General features: G+C 44.7%; 1 protein-coding gene across 1 annotated transcript in view; it reads right to left on the minus strand.

Moving 5' to 3' along the window:
- The window catches only part of Entpd7 (ectonucleoside triphosphate diphosphohydrolase 7), a 43,218-nt gene that overhangs the window by 19,013 nt on the left and 6,767 nt on the right, over positions 1 to 17,438 (minus strand). The window contains exons 4-6 of the mRNA XM_052185416.1: positions 9,897 to 10,102; positions 9,034 to 9,184; positions 674 to 777 (exon numbers count right to left, since the gene is read on the minus strand). Of these exons, the coding sequence (XP_052041376.1) occupies positions 674 to 777; positions 9,034 to 9,184; positions 9,897 to 10,102 (461 nt within the window). The remainder of the gene's footprint in view (positions 1 to 673; positions 778 to 9,033; positions 9,185 to 9,896; positions 10,103 to 17,438) is intronic.

Raw genomic sequence — 17,438 nt, forward strand, 5'->3', positions numbered from 1 at the left:
AGAAATGAGACTAACTGGACACAGGGGTGCATGCCTGTAATCTCAGAGGCAGGAGGATTGCTCTAAACTTTAAGCCAGCCAGCAAGTTCTTGACCAGCACGGGCTACACAATGTGACCCTGTCTCAAAGACAGAAAAGAAATGGCAGCAAATTATGACTTGGGCATGTCTGGGCCACATGAGAAAACCAATGCAGTGGTGTGTTAAGGGAAGTAACAGAACTGCACAGTAATTGCAATAAAAGGAAAACCCAAAACAAAGCAAAAGGAACTCAACCTAATCAGTCCTTGAGTTAAGGTCTCCCCACACCTTAATGTAATAACTTGTTTCACACTTAAATTTCAACTATCCACAACTCCTAGGGCTGTATGATTTCCAAAAGTGCAACTAGCTAATCAAAGATCCATTTGGAATCCTTAAATACTAAGCATGGTGCTCAGTGCTGTTAAAACCAGATATGTGTGACCTCTGGAAGTAGCCGTGTGAAACAGATCACTCATGCAGAATCTGCAAGAAGACCGTGCAGCCAAATCAAGGCAATCCTTGACAGGAAAATGGAAATCGGATGTGCAGAGAAATCCCAAACCCCTGCTGAGAAAGCTGAGGCCTGGGCGCATTGGTGGTGCCCCAGCTCTGTCCCACCCAGTCCTGCCCCACCCAGCCAGGCTCAGTACCTTCCTGCTTCCCAGAGATCACTTCGGCCTGAGACTGTGAAAAGAGGAAGTCAAACTCCAACGGCAAATCTTTCACTAAATCTGCCAAGATAGCCAACTGCTGCCTGCAGAAGAGAACAAAAAAATCCCAAAGTTAATTATTAACCATCTTTTCACCTGGCACCAAGGTGGCCCCTGAGGCTAGGGTAGAAGGCGTGCTTGGGCCCAGCAGCCGAGGGCTAGCCTGGGGAACATAGTCTTATACAAAGCAAGACCTCTTCTCACAAGCTGCCTTCCCTTTAGTCTAGTTCCGATGCCGCTCCATCTACCGCGTGCCCTTTTGGTTCCTATTTTGACTTCAGAGGTTCAAACTGCAAGCAAAGAGCAGGATCCTACGCAAAGGCAACACCCTGTGAATGATGCTGTAATGCAGGGCTGAGTGAGGAGCACAGGGCTGAGTGAGGAGCACAGGGCTGAGTGAGGAGCACAGGGCTGAGTGAGGAGCGCAGGGCTGAGTGAGGAGCACGGGGCTGAGTGAGGAGCGCAGGGCTGAGTGAGGAGCACGGGGCTGAGTGAGGAGCGGAACTCACAGCACAGGTTCACAGTCTATAAAATACAACTACATTATTCCTAACCACTGTGAGAGGAAGACGTCGATTACAGAACACAAACTCACCCTCAGAGCTTACACAATACAGACAATGCCTCGTGTGACTACACAATCTATACTGTGAGTTCCACAGGCTTTCACATAATCTTTTATGTAAGCTAACAATTAACTTTTTAATCTCCTTTTCCACATTTCAAGGGTTGACTTCTTTTCTGTATAAAAATCTTATCATTTGAAAAACCCAGATGAGGTTCAAAACCCAAAGTTCATAAGAATTTCCATTTCAAGGGTGTGACATTTGAAATTTAGCATCTATGCAGGTACTTTTCTTCTGAGGTTTTAAGTGTTTTCCTGGGATTATTAAATAAAGTAAAAGTAAATAAAGTAAAGGATAATAATATGAACCCACGGAAAATGTTAGTTAAAAATGAGAGCAGCAGTCACCTCAGATTTGTACTATACATGTGTGCGTTTGTGTGTCTGTATGTGTGTGTCCACGTGTGTGTGTGTGTGTGTGTGAGTGTGTTCATGTGCATGTGTGGAGGGCAGGAGTCAGCACTGGCGCCTTCCTCAACTAGTCTCTTCCTTTCTAAAAACATTAGACTTATTCATGCGTGTTTTGCCTACACATATGTATATGTACCACATGCAAGCTTGGTGCCTGTGGAGGTCAGAAAAGGGCATTAGATCCCCTGGGCTGAAGTTACAGATTCCTGTGAACCCCTATTAGGGTTCAGGGGTAGAGGGGCTACCCATCTCTCTGGGTTGGGTGGCTTCTGTGCAGCCCACAGGGGAGGGCTCGCTGGGCCTGCTGATAACAGGGAAGGATGGGTACCCGCCCGCCTTCACTGCTGTTGGTGATGTGCACAGCCTGCAGCGCCTTCCTACAGTTTAAGTGGTTAACCTTTTACTCATCCAGGATACTTCACATTTTTTGTTTATTTGTTTTAGAACCCATTTCATTCTGTGTGTGTTTTTGCCTGCATGTATGTATGTATGTACATCACATGTGTGCCTGGCGCCCATGGAGGTCAGAAGCGGACATCGGATGCCCTGGAACTGGAGTTACAGGTGGCTGTGACTATCATGCAGGTCCTAAGAACAAAACCTGGGTCCTCTGCCAGAAGTGCTCTTGACTAATACTATATACTTATATAATACTTATAATATTATAAGTATACTTATAATACTTGACTTATACCTTAAAAATATAATCTGCATAATAAAAATATCTATAATATTACTTATTATAATAACCAGGAAAAACTAAGATGATAACAAGGAAATTCAGTTAAGTAATTTATGGAGCATTTATGTAATGCAATTAATACCATATTGATGTTAAGAGGAAAGATGTCAATTTATACTTCTACACAATAACATGAAAAGATTTTCAATATACTGTTTTGTGTTTGTTTAGTTTATTTTATTTGGTTTTTTGGATTTGGTTTTTTCGAGACAGGGTTTCTCTGTATAGCCCTGGCTGTCCTGGAACTCACTCTGTAGACCAGGGTGGCCTCAAACTCAGAAATCCGCCTGCCTCTGCCTCCCAGAGTGCTGGGATTACAGGCGTGTGCCACCATTGCCCGGCACTTGAGTTTGTTTAAAAAACAAAAATGAGGTTGGAGATGGCTCAGAATTTAAGAGTGATTGCTGCTCTTGCAGAAGAGCTGAGTTTGGTTCGCAGCATCCACATTAGATGTCACTACCGCCTGTGACCCTGGCTTCTGGTATCCCAGGGACTTGCACTCATGTGCCCATTCCCACACAGACACGTGTAATTAAAAATACAAATAAAATCTTAAAGTTTTCAAAAGAAATTTTAAAAAACCCTCCTCATGTACTTGCACAAGGATGCAATGTTTATTTTTAGCATTGTTTCTTTACTTAAACTTATTGGCAAAACTTGAGGAGCTACCCCACAGAGCAGAGCCCGTGTTACAGACAAGACTGTCCTGTCTTCTTTCCTTCCAAGCACTTTCATATTCAAATGTCCTACAGTTTAAAAAAAAAGTCTCACCAACATGACTTCCAAACCATGACCTGAGTGGGGGTAATACCAATGAGAATGCCAGAGTGGGCAGGGAAAAGCCCACAGGCCTCAGTCCTTCACAAAGGGGTTCAGGCAACTGAGAGAAATGGGGAGAATAGTCAGCCCAAATAACACTATACGCACTGAGCGAGTAACTTTTAGGAATATGTATGTATATAGATATAAACATAAAATAACAGTGAAGGAGAGGCCATGAACTTAAAGAATAAGGAGAGATACATGGGTTTGGAGAAAAGAAAGGGAAGGGAGAAATGTTGTAATATTATAATCTCAATTTTTTTAAAAAAAATTTAAATATGATACTGTAAATACCTTTGTGCAATTGTTAAGGGTATTTCCATTATAAAAGGGAAGTAGAAAGTTTCTGTCTGCTTGTTGGCAAAGTGCAAATAAATTCAAATGCGGTCCAAATGATTCATGAGCATTCCCCACAATGCTAATGACACAGCAGGGCCTTAGTCACCCAGAGCAGGTTCTTACAGTAACAGGCAGGTGTGGATCAGTAACTGACTTGCCTTAGAGGCAGCCATGATTTCATTAAGCCCAGAGCGGACGTGAGCATGCCGGAAAGGTGATCAGAGAAGAAGTGACGTGGAGGACCGAGCTTGAGAAATGCTTGACACAGTGAAGACTAACAGTCATCACAGAGGACACAGTGGACCGCCACAGGCAGCTTGTTCCCAGGGACTCTTCCGTGACAGAGACAACGCTGGGCAGTGTCAGGAGATGCCTTGTCTACTTTGCCCCAGATGCACAAATGGGGCCAAATCACCAACCAGGTTCTGGTGCCCAGGCCTGCTGGGTGGCGCTGCCAGTTTGCCCTTTGCCCTGGGTGTCGAGGCTGGCAGCACCCACTGACTTTGTGATCCAGCATGTTCACCTACTGCCACCTGTCCTCTTCCCAGGGTTTCAAAAAGTCTTAAAGAACATACAGTTTATTTACTTCAAAGCACAAACATTCTGGAGCTGGCATGTTGGCTCCGGGATTAAGAGCATTTGTCGGTCTTGCAGAGGGACCTAAGTTCAGTTCCCAGCACTTACATGGTAGCTCACAACCATGCGGAACTCCAGTCCCAGAGGATCTGATGCCCTCCTTCTGAACCACCTGGGAACGAGGCACACAGGTGGTAATCACACCTGTGTGTAGGCAGAACACTCATACACCTAAAATAACAAAATAAATCTAAACATGAGAAATTGCAGGAGTGGAAGATGCAGCTCAGTCAGCACAGCACTGCCCGAGTGTGAACGCAGCCCTCAACTCTGGCCTAGTGCTGCTCTGAACCATCTCCGCACGATGCAGCAGGCCTGGCACTAAGGCCAGCACTGGGAAGGTGAAGGCAGAAAGAGCTCAGACTCCAGCTCAACCTCAGCCACACAGTGACTTAGCGACCAGAGCGGACTACATAAAGCTCTGTCTTGGCTGGGTGAGATGGCGCACGCCTTCAATCTCAGTGCGTGGGTGGCAGAGGCAAGTGGATCTCTGTGACTGTGAGGCTATAGTAAGAGCCTGTCTAAAATAAATAAATAGTGTGATTTACAGGATGATTATAGTTTTGTAGAAATTATAGAGAGATAGCAAAGAAATGAAAAGGCTAGGAACCAGAATGAACCGGTTTTTTGTTTTGTTTTGTTTTTGTCCAGATGTCCTTTTAGGATTTCCTTAATGACATAAGGTTACAGCTTTAACATTTAAAAGAGATGGCTCGCCGGGCAGTGGTGGCACATGCTTGTAATTCCAGCACTTGGGAGGCAGAGGCAGGCGGACTTCTGAGTTCGAGGCCAGCCTGGTCTACAGAGTGAGTTCCAGGACAGCCAGGGCTATACAGAGAAACCCTGTCTTGGGGAAAAAAAAAAAAAAAAAAAAAGGGAGGGGCATTAAAAAAAAAAGAGCTGGCTCAGCGGTTAAGAGCATCTTGACTGTTCATCTAAAGGTCCTGAGTTCAAATCCCAGCAACCACATACATGGTGGCTCACAACCATCTGTAATGGGATCCCATGCCCTCTTCTGGTATGTCTGAAGACAGCTACTGTGTACTTACATATAATAATAAATTAATTAAAAAAATTTTTTAAAGTGTGGCTTGTAACATCAAAAAGAAATTGTATCGAGAGCTAGAAGGCCTCTCATGGAAACAGGACTATGTAAATAATCTGCTTCTCACAGCAAGCCTCAGAGCAGGCCACCCACAGTCCACAGAGGACGCAAGGAGTCCACTGAGCACGGAGCTGTGGGGCATTACATTGCCTGGAACACCCAAATTGAGGCCCTTCCGTCAATAACTAGGGGTTTTGTTATTGTAGAAATATTGGTATTTAGGAAATACCAAGAGAGAGACTTCAAACGTGTGGAAAAGCAAACTGCTATTTACCAAGGAGAAATATTCCCACTAGTGAGAAATGCCCATTGCGTATGAGACTAAGTTCATTCCTGAGGCGACGCTGGCACCGTGCTCAGTACGCCACCGAAACCACAGGCAACAAAACCAAGCTCAGCAAGTGGAAGGACACCGGGGGAAAAAAAAAGCTCCAGAAACAACCAACAAAATGAAAGGCAAGCTACAGAATGCGAGAAGCATTTACAGACGCATCTGATGAGGGCTCAGCCCGCCAAACACAGGGGAGACTTTTACAACGTAGCACAAAGAAGCCTGACACCTGATTTTAAAATGGGATTATGGACTTGATCAGATATCACTCTAAGGACAAACAAATGGCCAACTGGAACATGAGAAATTCTTAAGGTCCTCATGAGAGAAATGCAAATCAACACTGCAGTCTATGGCTATTCACACCTGGTGGGGATCAGCACTGCAGGAAAAGACTATTCACACCTGAGGGGATCAGTACTGCAGTCTATGGCTAGTCACACCTGCTGGGGATCAGCACTGTAGTGAATGGCTATTCACACCTGAGGGGGATCAGCACTGCAGTGAATGGCTATTCACACCTGAGGGGGATCAGCACTGCAGTGAACTGCTATTCACACCTGCTGGGGATCATCACTGCAGTGAATGGCTATTCACACCTGAGGGGGGGATCAGCACTGTAGTGAAGTGCTATTCACACCTGAGGGGGATCAGCACTGCAGTGAACTGCTATTCACACCTGCTGGGGATCAGCACTGCAGGAAAAGGCTATTCACACCTGCTGGGGATCAGCACTGCAGTGAACAAGCTATTCACACCTGCTGGAGTGGTTGCTGCCAGAAAAACAAACAAAAAAGTATTTGTAGAGATGTTGAAGAACAAGAACCCTTGACAGTGGAAATATGAAATGGTATAGCAGCGACGGAAAACAGCATCCAGGTACTTGCAGAAAGTATGTATGGAGGGCGCTGAGAAGACCAAAGGGAAAGGCACTTAATGCCAGTCCTGTCGGCCAAAGTTCAAGCCCTGGAACCCGCATGTTGGAAGATGAGAATTAACTCCTGTAAGTTGTTCCCTGACCTCTATGTGAACACGTACACATGCGTGCACACACACCTACACAATGTTAAAAGACAAGATTTAAAAGCACATATGATGGCTGGAGAGTTGGCTCAGAAGTTGAGACCAATGGCTGCTCTTGCAGAGGACCCAGGTTTGGTTCTCAGCATCCACAGCCACCTGTAACCTCTAGTTCCAGGAGACCTGACGCGGTCTTCTGACTTCTGTGGGCTCTGCACACATGGGGCGCAGACATACATGGAGGCAAACAGCCATACACACAGAACAAAAATAAACAAGACAGACAGACAGACAGTTGATAGAGAGCTGGGGCAAAGTCTCAGGGGCAGACTACCTGCCTAGCTCGGCTCTGGATTGAACCCAGGACCTTTGCATTTGGAGGTTTTGTTTGTTTGTTTAAAAAAAAAAAAGAAAAGGCCTGCAGTGGTGGCACACACCTTTAAACCCAGCACTTAGGAAACAGGGGCAGGAGGATCTCTGAGTTCCAGGCCAGCTTGGTCTACAGAGTGAGCTGCAGGACAGACAGGGCCACACAGAGAAACCCTGTCTCGAAAAACCAAAAGACAAGTAAAACACAACAAGAAACAAACAAAAACAAACAGAAAATATCTATCATTATTATCGAGGTGATTACCAAAGGAATTGAAATCAGGATCTTGAAAACAGATCAACACTGCATTTTCACTGAAGCATTATTTTTAACTGCCATAAATTAAAATGACAGGACTGTCCAGACAGGTGAAGGGTTAAAAGTTTACGCATAAAGCAAGGAGAGCCAGCCACGTGAATGTGTCTTGAGGACATTCGGCTATGGAAAGGATATAAAGCTTAAGGGAAGTGAGACCACCAGGCTCTCGAGATGTGCATACACCGCTGTACACAGCTGGCGGCATATCCCGTAGACTTACACACTCATTCAGGGACTGCAACCAAGGCTCACGCTGGGTCCTGGAGTCATTTCTCAGCGCCCACACCACTTGGCTCACACCTGCTACAACCCGGGGTCGAGGGGACCCGATATTCAATTCTCATCTCCACAAGCAACTGCTCTCATATGTGCTCCCACACCCAGAGATTAAAACAATAAATATGAGAGGGTAAAAAAAAAACATTCATTAAGGGAAGAGGTGGCTGTATTTATGTCAGACACCTCCTAACCTACTTAGATACAGCTTAGATACAATGTGCTTCCCCAAAAGGCCCAGGTGCCAACAACTGTCTCTCCAGCTGCTGGGTTCAGTCACAGAGAGGAAGCTTTTACCACGAGGACTCTCACACCATCTCTAGGCTGATCCGTGGCTGGAGTGATAATATGCTGGTATTACTGGGAAGTGATAGAGACGTTTGGAGGTGGGGGCTAACAGGAGGAAGCAGCTCCCTGCGGCCCATCCTTGGGGGTTTTCTTGTTGCAGGGCCTTCTTTCTCTGGCTCTCCATCCTTGTGCTCACGAAATAAGTCTAACCCCGATCGCCCCTGCCATGGTACAGCCAGCTCCGGATGAGAACTGGGGCTCAGAATACATCTTTCTCTTTAAAACTACTTCTCTTGGGTACGTGTCATAGCAATCGGAGTATAAGGCAGTGTGCTCTCACAACAAAATACAATTATGAAAAAACAAGAATCTCCCACCAGGTCCACAGTCAACATGCTGGGATCCAGGAGGCGTCAGAGAGGGGAAAAAAAATCACAAACAAGGAGGTGTCTGACCTAAATACAGCATCCTCTACCCTCTTACACTCTTCTATAAGAAGAAGGACCAGGTGTCGAGATGTCAGGATGAATTTGGGTTCAGGTGGACAAGCCCTCACTGGTTGGGGCTGGAAAAGCTATCTAAAGAAACAGGGACTGAGGTTTGTGCAGCAGGGGGAAGAGGGGCTCAGCAATCATCACTGGATGCAGGTAGAGACAGAGAAGGCTGCATTGCTGCTTCAGCCTCCCCAGGTGAGCCTTCTACAGCATTTGTGCAAATATGGTCTCTCTATACCTGCTTCATGACACAGTCACCGGTGCCACCACTCCCAACTACGACCACACCCTCAACCCAAACTCAGAACCCCTTTGTCATCTCAGACAGACACTCCAGAAGCGGCAAGAGACTTATAGATGTGACTGTCTAACCGTGCAATAACTGGGTACAGAGATGGCTCTACCCTGCTTCAGAGCAAGCCGCCTTTGCCCCCTGTGAACTCTGTGTGCTGAGCCTTCACCCGCCTCCATCCTGGCTGCAGGGGGCTCGCTTCCGCAAACACTGTGGGGTCCTGAATCTTACCTCTCGGGAAGCAGCCTCATGCCCGCTGTGCAGAGGATGTAAAGGGGCGTTTCCCTGTGCTTCTTCACAGGCACATGAGCAGCGGCGAAACTCAGCAGAGGTCGAAGGTAATCGCTAGCGTGTTCTGGAGTGTCTGCCATTGCGGAGATCCCTTAAGAAAAACAATACAAAACAAAACACCGACAATGAAAATACAGAGACATATATGTGTGTGTGTATATATATACATATATAGATATACATATGTGTGTGTGTGTGTATATGTGAATATATATATATATATTAATGTAGATAACATAATACTAAAAAAATATTTACTCTTAAGATTCTGTTGAAGATAGCTGGGCAGTGGTGGTGCACACCCTTAATCCCAGCACTTGAGAGGCAGAGACAGGCAGATTTCTGAGTTCAAGGCCAGCCTGGTCTACAGAGTTCCAGGAAAGCCAGGGCTACACAGAGAAAACCTGACTCAAAAAGCAAAAACAAAAACAAAAACAAAAACACACAAACAAAAAGATTCTGTCAAAGGAGCTGGGGGGTAGTGGACAATCCTTTAATCCCAGCACTCTGGAGGCAGAGACAAGTGGATCTCTGAGTTTGAGGCCAGCCTAGGCTACAGAGTGAATTCCAGGACACCCAGGGCTATGCAGAGAAAACCTGTCTCACACAAAAACAAACAGACCAAAAAGGATTCTGTGGGAGGACCTACATTTATGTTTTTGAAAGAAGCAGGATGACAATGAATTTGAGATTCCTCTCACTGTCCAGATCCCCATAAAGACAAGGGGAGCTTCCTTCTTCCCTTCCCTTCTGACACCCAGACCAGGTAAAACATTAACCACAAAACTCATTCTGACTAGTACCTGGCTTTATCTTCTTAACCACAGGCTGGCTGTTCCGGTCTCTCATCTGTTTGATGTCCAGCAAGTCGTGGGGGTTCCCATTATGCCTTGGCCAGAAGTAAACAAAAATCCGGGAACCGCTGCTTCCACAGTCTACCACGAGCCCATAATTCAGATTTGGGTCTTCTGTGTTGGTGGCTTCGAGGTCTCCTACCCGAGCCAAATACCTAAGAAGGAAAAGTAAAATGAGTTGGGTCCACCAAGAGTTCCAGTGCTCGCTTCAGTTACCCATGAGTCTTCACCAACATCCTACGCATCCTACGAGCCACAGTTTTGTGTACTTAGGTTAGATCTATGTATTCTTGGTATATTATAGAATAAAGTAAAAGATGGTTTTGTTTGGTTGGTTTTGGTTTTTGAGACAGAGTTTCACTATGTAACCTTGGTTGGCCTAGAGCTAATTATATAGACAGGCTGGCCTTAAACTCACAAAGGGTTATTTGCCTCGGTCTTACGAGTGCTGGCATTAAAGGCATGTGCCCCCAGACCCAGAAAATGTTTAAATATTAAATATCAATTCAAGTAGCTAACAACAATAAAGTCATTCTAACACCACATATTTATATTACACAAATACACACCTACCTATGCTACACTTCCCGAAATAAAAAATAGAAAGAGTGGTATTGTTTCATAATTTCACAAATGTCTTTTGTGCCTTGATTAACCTCTCAGGTTTGCTTCGGTATTCAGTGTGCTCCAGATGCGGCATTAGTTGAGTGTGTGATAGCCCAGGCTTTCACACCTGCTGCAAAAGGGATGAGATTTTCTTTCTTTTTAAATTTATTTATTTACTTAATTGGTTGACTAACCAAAAGACCTGATTGAACCCAGGGTCTCACACGGCTAGACACACATTGTATCACTGGGCTACATCCTCAGGCCGTGAAGGAGTTTTGACAGACCTTCAGAATGCTGCAGATACTCTGTTTCTGTACTGTAACTTGAAACATGTAGAGATTCTTTGAGACTTGCTGCAGCTGGAATCTAAAACTACCTTCATTATGGATTCTACTGCTGTGATAAAGACCATGACCAAAGCACTTTGGGCAGGAAAGGGTTATCTCATCTGATTACCTCAGGTGACAGTTCATCACTGTGGGAAGTCAGAGAAGGGACTCAAGGTAAGAACCTGGAGGCAGGAGCTGATACAGAGGCCATGGAGGAGTGCTGCTCACTGGCTTGCTCCTCCTGGTTTGTCTAGCTTAATGTCTAACATCACCCAGGACCACCTGCCAAAAGGTAGCACCACTCACAGTGGTCTGGGTCCTCTGCCATTGATCATTAATCCAAATAATGCCCCATAGACTTACCAACTGGCCAAGCTTAGGGAGACGTTTTCTCAATTTAGGTTTCTCTCTTTCCAGAAGAATCTAGCTTGTGTCAAGTTGACAAAAAACAAAATAACAACAGGCCAGGCATGGTGTCTTTAATCCCAATGCTCTAGAGGCAGAGGCAGGTGGATCTTTGTGAGTTCAAGGCCTGGGCTACCACAGTAAGCTCTAGGCCAGCCAAAGCTACATAGTAAAACCTTGTCTCAAAGCAAAACAAAAACAAAAACAAAAACAAAAAAAAACAACTAAACAAAGGCAACACAAAAACCCTATTAAAAATGTATATTCTGTTGCATTAAAATCTATTGGTTTATTTTACACTATAAAAGAATGGCTTTTGGTAAGAAGGCATGATTCATTATTGGAAAAAAAATTTGACTCAATGATTTAATGCAAATCTTCCTAAAGTTGACACATTTTATTTTACAGTGAATATTCAAAACATTCACTAATATCAGCACCAATGTTCCTCATAAAAATCTTTAAGGTACTGGGAAATGCCAAATTCACAGTTGCAAAGATGAACTAAATTCTAATTCCCACTTGGAAGCTCAAGTTTTGTCCACTTAAGTCCTGACATCTGTTTTCTTTGAGGTAACAGGTTTATCTCACTCATATTCAAGAAAAGGTCTGCAGGTGAAGAGTGTGACTTCTTGGTCGACTGCTGGCCTGGCCCGAACAGGGCCCAAGGTTTAAACCTTTGTATGCCCTTTTTTTTAAAAATTTTAAGATATATGTATTACTTTGTGTCTGCATTTTTGCACATGTGTGTGTGAGTGTGTGTGTGTGTGTGAGTGTGTGTGTGTGTGTGTGTGTGTGTACCATGTGCATGGCCGATGAAGACATTGGGTACCTTAGAACTGCAGTTGCAAGCCTTTGTGAGCTGCCAAGTGGATACTTAGGTCCTCTGCAAGAGCAACCAGGGCTCTTGACCACTGAGTCATTTCTCTACCCACATACCCTCCCTTTTTTGAGACAGAGTCTCACTATGTAGCTCTGGTTGGCCTACAATTCTCCAAGTATACCAGGTTGATCTTGAACTCACAGAGTACCTACTTCTGCCTCCTGAATGATGGGATTAAAGGCCTGGGCCACTGTGCCTGGCTGTAAGATAGAATCTTTAAAAATAAATAAAATATCTATGAAACACCTAAGTCTGAAAACTACAGTTTTTTTCACAGTCCTTTCTTCAGAGAAAACTATTGTTCTGGGATAAAAGCAGCTAGATTTAGTTCACAGCTTAACTGCCCAAGGATTCTCCCCCATGACAGTTTTGGTGTGCAGAGATGTTGAATGTCTCTTTCTCATCTCATCACATAGTAAATAAAATGCAGCAATCCCCTGCCCTGCTACAAGTGTAAACACGAAGCAGAGTGTGGTGACTCCAAGGACAGTTTAGCATCAATATATTGACTTGTGCGATGCCGTCATCAACTGTACATCCTCTTACATCACCCAGGTAGATGTCAACTTGTTGTCAAAGAACTATGACCATCCAGCAGTGGGTGAACAGGTAAGTAAGACGTAGTCTGTACATACAAAGAAATCCCACTCAGCTCTACAAAGGAAGAAGATCTCATTACATGCTGCTCAGGACATCATGCCAAGAGAAATAAGCTAGTCACAAAAGATAGATGCACTATTCATTCCCCTTGCATGAAGTGCGTAAAGGAGTCAAAGTCATAGCAAAAAGGGAAACGGCTGGGGACCGCTGGCTGCCTGGCAGGAGGAATAAGGAGGAATGTGATTTGATGGGTAGAGAGTCGCAGACTTGTAAGATGAGAAGTTCTGGAGATCTGTTTTGTAACAATGTAAATACTCTGACCACCACTCAACTGTACACTTAAAAATGGTTACAGTGTTAACTGTTGCATGATTTACTACAAAGATAACATCTCAGTATTGCAACAGTTTTGAATTCACAGCTCTCAGAAAAGAATCACACGTTGGGAACCACTTGTGTAATGAAACCTTCTTTTTCTCCTAAGCCTCCACCCTCCACCCTCTTTTCTACTTATTCTTTCTCATCATCTTCGGCATGGTTTCCCTGCCTGCCTGCCTGCCTGCCTGCTGCTTGCCTGCCTGCCTGCTGCCTGCTGCCTGCCTGCCTGCTTGCTTTAGTGAGGCAAGGTCTCATGTATCTTGACCTCCACCTCCCAAGTACTAGGGTTACCGGTATATATCACTACATCTGGTTAATGCAAGATATACATGGCTAACAACTGAGTTACATACCCTGCCTGGTTTCTCAGAAACCCCTGTATATCTATGCTAGCTCTGATATTACTGATAATAATGTCAAAAGCCTTTCCTTTCTGTCTGTCTGTCCATTTGTCTGTCCATCCATCCATCTTTGATACAGGGTCTCACTAAGTAGCTTTAACTCGCCGGGAATATGTAGATCATGTTGGCCTCAAACTCACAGAGATCCTCGTGCCTCTGCCTCCTGAGTACTGAGATTATAAAGGCTTACAACAGCACACTGACCTTCTTCTTTGAAAAAGTTGTGTACCACACACACACACACACACACACACACACACTACAGGTGGCTGTGGACCACCTGGAGGGGCCATTCAGGTCCTCCGCAAGAACAGCACAGGCTCTTACCCGTGGCACCATCTCTGCAGCCACGGCAAAGCCGTCTCCTTCAGCTCTTAAGCGCCCTGTGCCCTTTGAGTAGCCAGCGTATATTCAGCATGAATCCTTAAGGTTTCTCTCCGCTTGCTTAGGCCACTTCTCACGAGCAGACAGCACTTGTCTCTGTCAGGGATTCTTACAACTGTGCTTAAGATCAGCTCCGTCGGAAGTCACTGCTCCTGGAGGCCACAGCGTGGAGCTGTATTATTCACAATACTTCCATGTCTTCCTTCCCCTACCCTCAGAATCAGCTGGCCTCTGAAAGCAGTTTCAGTGACTTTGCAGTGTCCTGTTCTCCCTTCTGATTCTTGCTGAAACGAGCAGCTTCACAGGTCTAATTTTGGAGCAGCTCAACTCAGCTTTCTCTTCCTTTGGACTTCATCATGAGAGCAACAGCAAAAAGAAAAACCACAGAGCAGAAAGGAAGGACCAGGCGGCGATCATCTTTGGATAAACGGGGAGTCTCTGAACCATCACTGCAGGCAGCAGAAGTCTCCATTTTCTTATCTCGAATGCAGACAAGTCACTGAAGAAGGGCTTGCCCGCCCCCAGCAAGCAGCAGAAGCACCACTTCTGGAATGCTGGAGTCACTCGTGAAATCTCCTCCTCCTCCTCCTCACACTTTCCAACCACCAGGCAGTCCCTACGCTCCCACACGAGCGAGCGAGCAGGCCCGAGGTCCCTTCGGGAATGTTTTCATTTATGTGTGCAGGCCCAGCCTTGGCCAGCACAATGAGTCACTCACACCACTGGACCTTTCTCCTTTGTTGGTGCCACAGAAATCAATGTCTAGAAAGGACCTAAAGCCTAAGAGAATATTCCTAAAAGCTTTGGAATCCTTCAGGCAAGAAAGAGAGAGCCAAGTCTCCACCCACACCTTACTCATCTTCCCTTCCCTCAAATAGCTCAGATCCTCCTTCCCCCTCCGCCCTCTCCTCTCCTCACCCCCTTCTCTCTGACATGATTTTCCTTTAGTCACTGCTGAATCGATGAGTTACCCACAAATACATCCCCCGCAAGCAGACAAGACAGAAGGGCTTTTCGCGGCCTTGATCCTGAAAATATTAATAGCACTACAGCTATAACTGACCAAACGATTACCTGGCCCACTTGATCAACATCAATTATAGCACTTTCCGAGTTCAAACAGAAGTTATCGATATGCCAAAAATCAATAAATGGGGCCTCCATGAGTATGGACCTAGCAGCTCTTTGATGGATGTCATCATATTTTATGACACTGCTCATAACTCAAAACCAAATATAATGTGGCATTGCAGTAGCTGTGCATGAATGGCCACAATACATGCCCAGAAAAAGTTTGAAGGGTTATTGCTTGCTGCTTAACAAGATTAGTCACAGCAGACAGGAACGCTTATAACTTAACCCCTACTTGTAAGTGGATTAAAAGCCGTTAAGATAAAGCAAATGAATGTATGTGGCGAGACACCTCCAGCTTCACCAGGAAAGAATTCTTTCAAACTCTTATAAAAGAAAACCTTAAAGTGAACCGTTTTTATTTTAATTTAATGAAAGCCCTCTTTTTGACCTCCAGAAACATTATAGTTATATGCTCACAATTAGAAAGAAAGGAAGGAAGAAAGGAAAGAAAGAAGGAAAGAAGAGGGAGGAGGGGAAGGAAAGAGAAAGAAAGAAAGACCCTCAGATTTTGAAATTGCCTACAGAAAATCAGCACAAGAGCTTCTAATGTTTTCAGCTATATCACTAAGAGCTGAATAAGATGCAAATTAAGTCTTTAACAGAAAACAATTAAAGCATTATGAAACAGAGATGCAGAAAGACCACTCTAAGCCTAAGCTTTATTTCCTGAGACCACAGAAGGACGGCAGTGTTCTTTGGCACACATTCTCCCTAGCAAAGATCTCCACAGTTGTGCTGTGGGGACACCTATGCTCCGTCCCCAGCAGCATGGCACCATCTGTGGAACACCACAGAACACTGCTTCAAATTTCAGTGTGTGACTTAGGGTTAACTTAAGTAGGAAGTGTCTAACTAATATATCTGTGTGTAATGTAAAAGGTCACAAGTAGAAGGACTTTCCTTAAATCAGAACCGTCAACAAAGCTTTCCCATGATTTCCGGTTTCCTGATCTGTCACTCTGGCATCAGCTAGTACTCCCTAATAGTCAAGCAGCAGCAGGAAAGAAAGGAAGAAGGAAGGAAGGAAGGAAGGAAGGAAGGAAGGAAGGAAGGAAGGACATACTTTTAATGGAGACAACGTTGATCATCACCTGCAGAATATACTTCAGGGCAGAGAAGGAAATTTAAGAACAGAAAAATCAACATTACTTCACATAATATACCCGGGCTAGAACTTGCATAACAGTAGCTGGGTGGTCTAGAGCCTTTATTTCTGTGTTTGCTGCTGGTTTTGTTTTTTCATGGCAGGGTCTCAGCACTTCTACACCTCAAGTGCTGGGGTGACGGGCAACTGAATACTTTATTCCTAACTCAAAGGACAAGACAGAACATTTTCACAGTGGAAGGTGGTGGCACACCCCTTTGATCTCAGTACTCGGGAGGCAGAAGCAGGTGGATCTCTATGAGTTAGACACCAGCCTGGTCTACAGAGAAAATTCCAGGACAGCCAGGGCTACATAGAGAAATCCTGTTTTGAAAACCCAAAAGAAAAAGAAACGAAAAAAGAAGGAAGGAAGGAAGGAAGGAAGGAAGGAAGGAAGGAAGGAAGGAAGGAAGGAAGGAAGGAAAGAAAGAAGGAAGGGAGGGAGGGAATGAGGAAGAGGGAGGGAGGGAGGAAAGGAAGGAGGAAGGGAAAGAAAGGAGAGGAGAAGAGAAGGAAGGGGAGGGGAGGGGGTACAGGAGGGGAGGGGAGGAGAGAAGAGAGGAGAGGAGAGGAGAAAAGAAAAAAGAAAAAAAGGAAAAATAACTTTCACTTCCACTTTATGCACTAAAATAAACTGAATAGTAGAATTAATTAAGAAACCTCCCCAAGATTAAACATGTAACAAAGGATGAGGGCTAATTAACCCTAAAACCACAATACCAACCCAAGGAACTATAATGAGCATTCTCAACTAGGTTGCATATTGGAAGCCTCTGCATGTTAGAGAGGTCTTGTTTGACACCTACATTTGTTACAGGTCCCTAAGTGATTTAAAGATACAAAGACTAAATTGAATTACTCAAGATCACCATTAACTAAATTATCAGACTGTATATTAAAAGTTTCAACAAAATACACAGAACTGTTTACCATGATAGATACTGTAGAAATGTTGAATTATTCAATGTATTTTCCCCAGTATTTCTGAGGCAGGCTCTTACTCTGTAGCCTCATCTGCCTTACCTCCCTAGGCTTGGGATACAAGTGTGCCACACAACACCAGGTTTCCCACTGTCTTTAGGAAATTCTTCCTTGGTCTCACTGCCACAAGCCAATGATCACTGCTTTTAGGGCACCTGCATCTATCGACAGCCTGAACCACAGTGGCCATCATTCTGATTTGCTGTAATCTTCGGTTTTGTGTGAAAAGCGAGAGCCATGCCA

This window comes from Apodemus sylvaticus, chromosome 1 (genome assembly GCF_947179515.1).
Source record: "Apodemus sylvaticus chromosome 1, mApoSyl1.1, whole genome shotgun sequence".
Lineage (NCBI taxonomy): Eukaryota > Metazoa > Chordata > Mammalia > Rodentia > Muridae > Apodemus > Apodemus sylvaticus.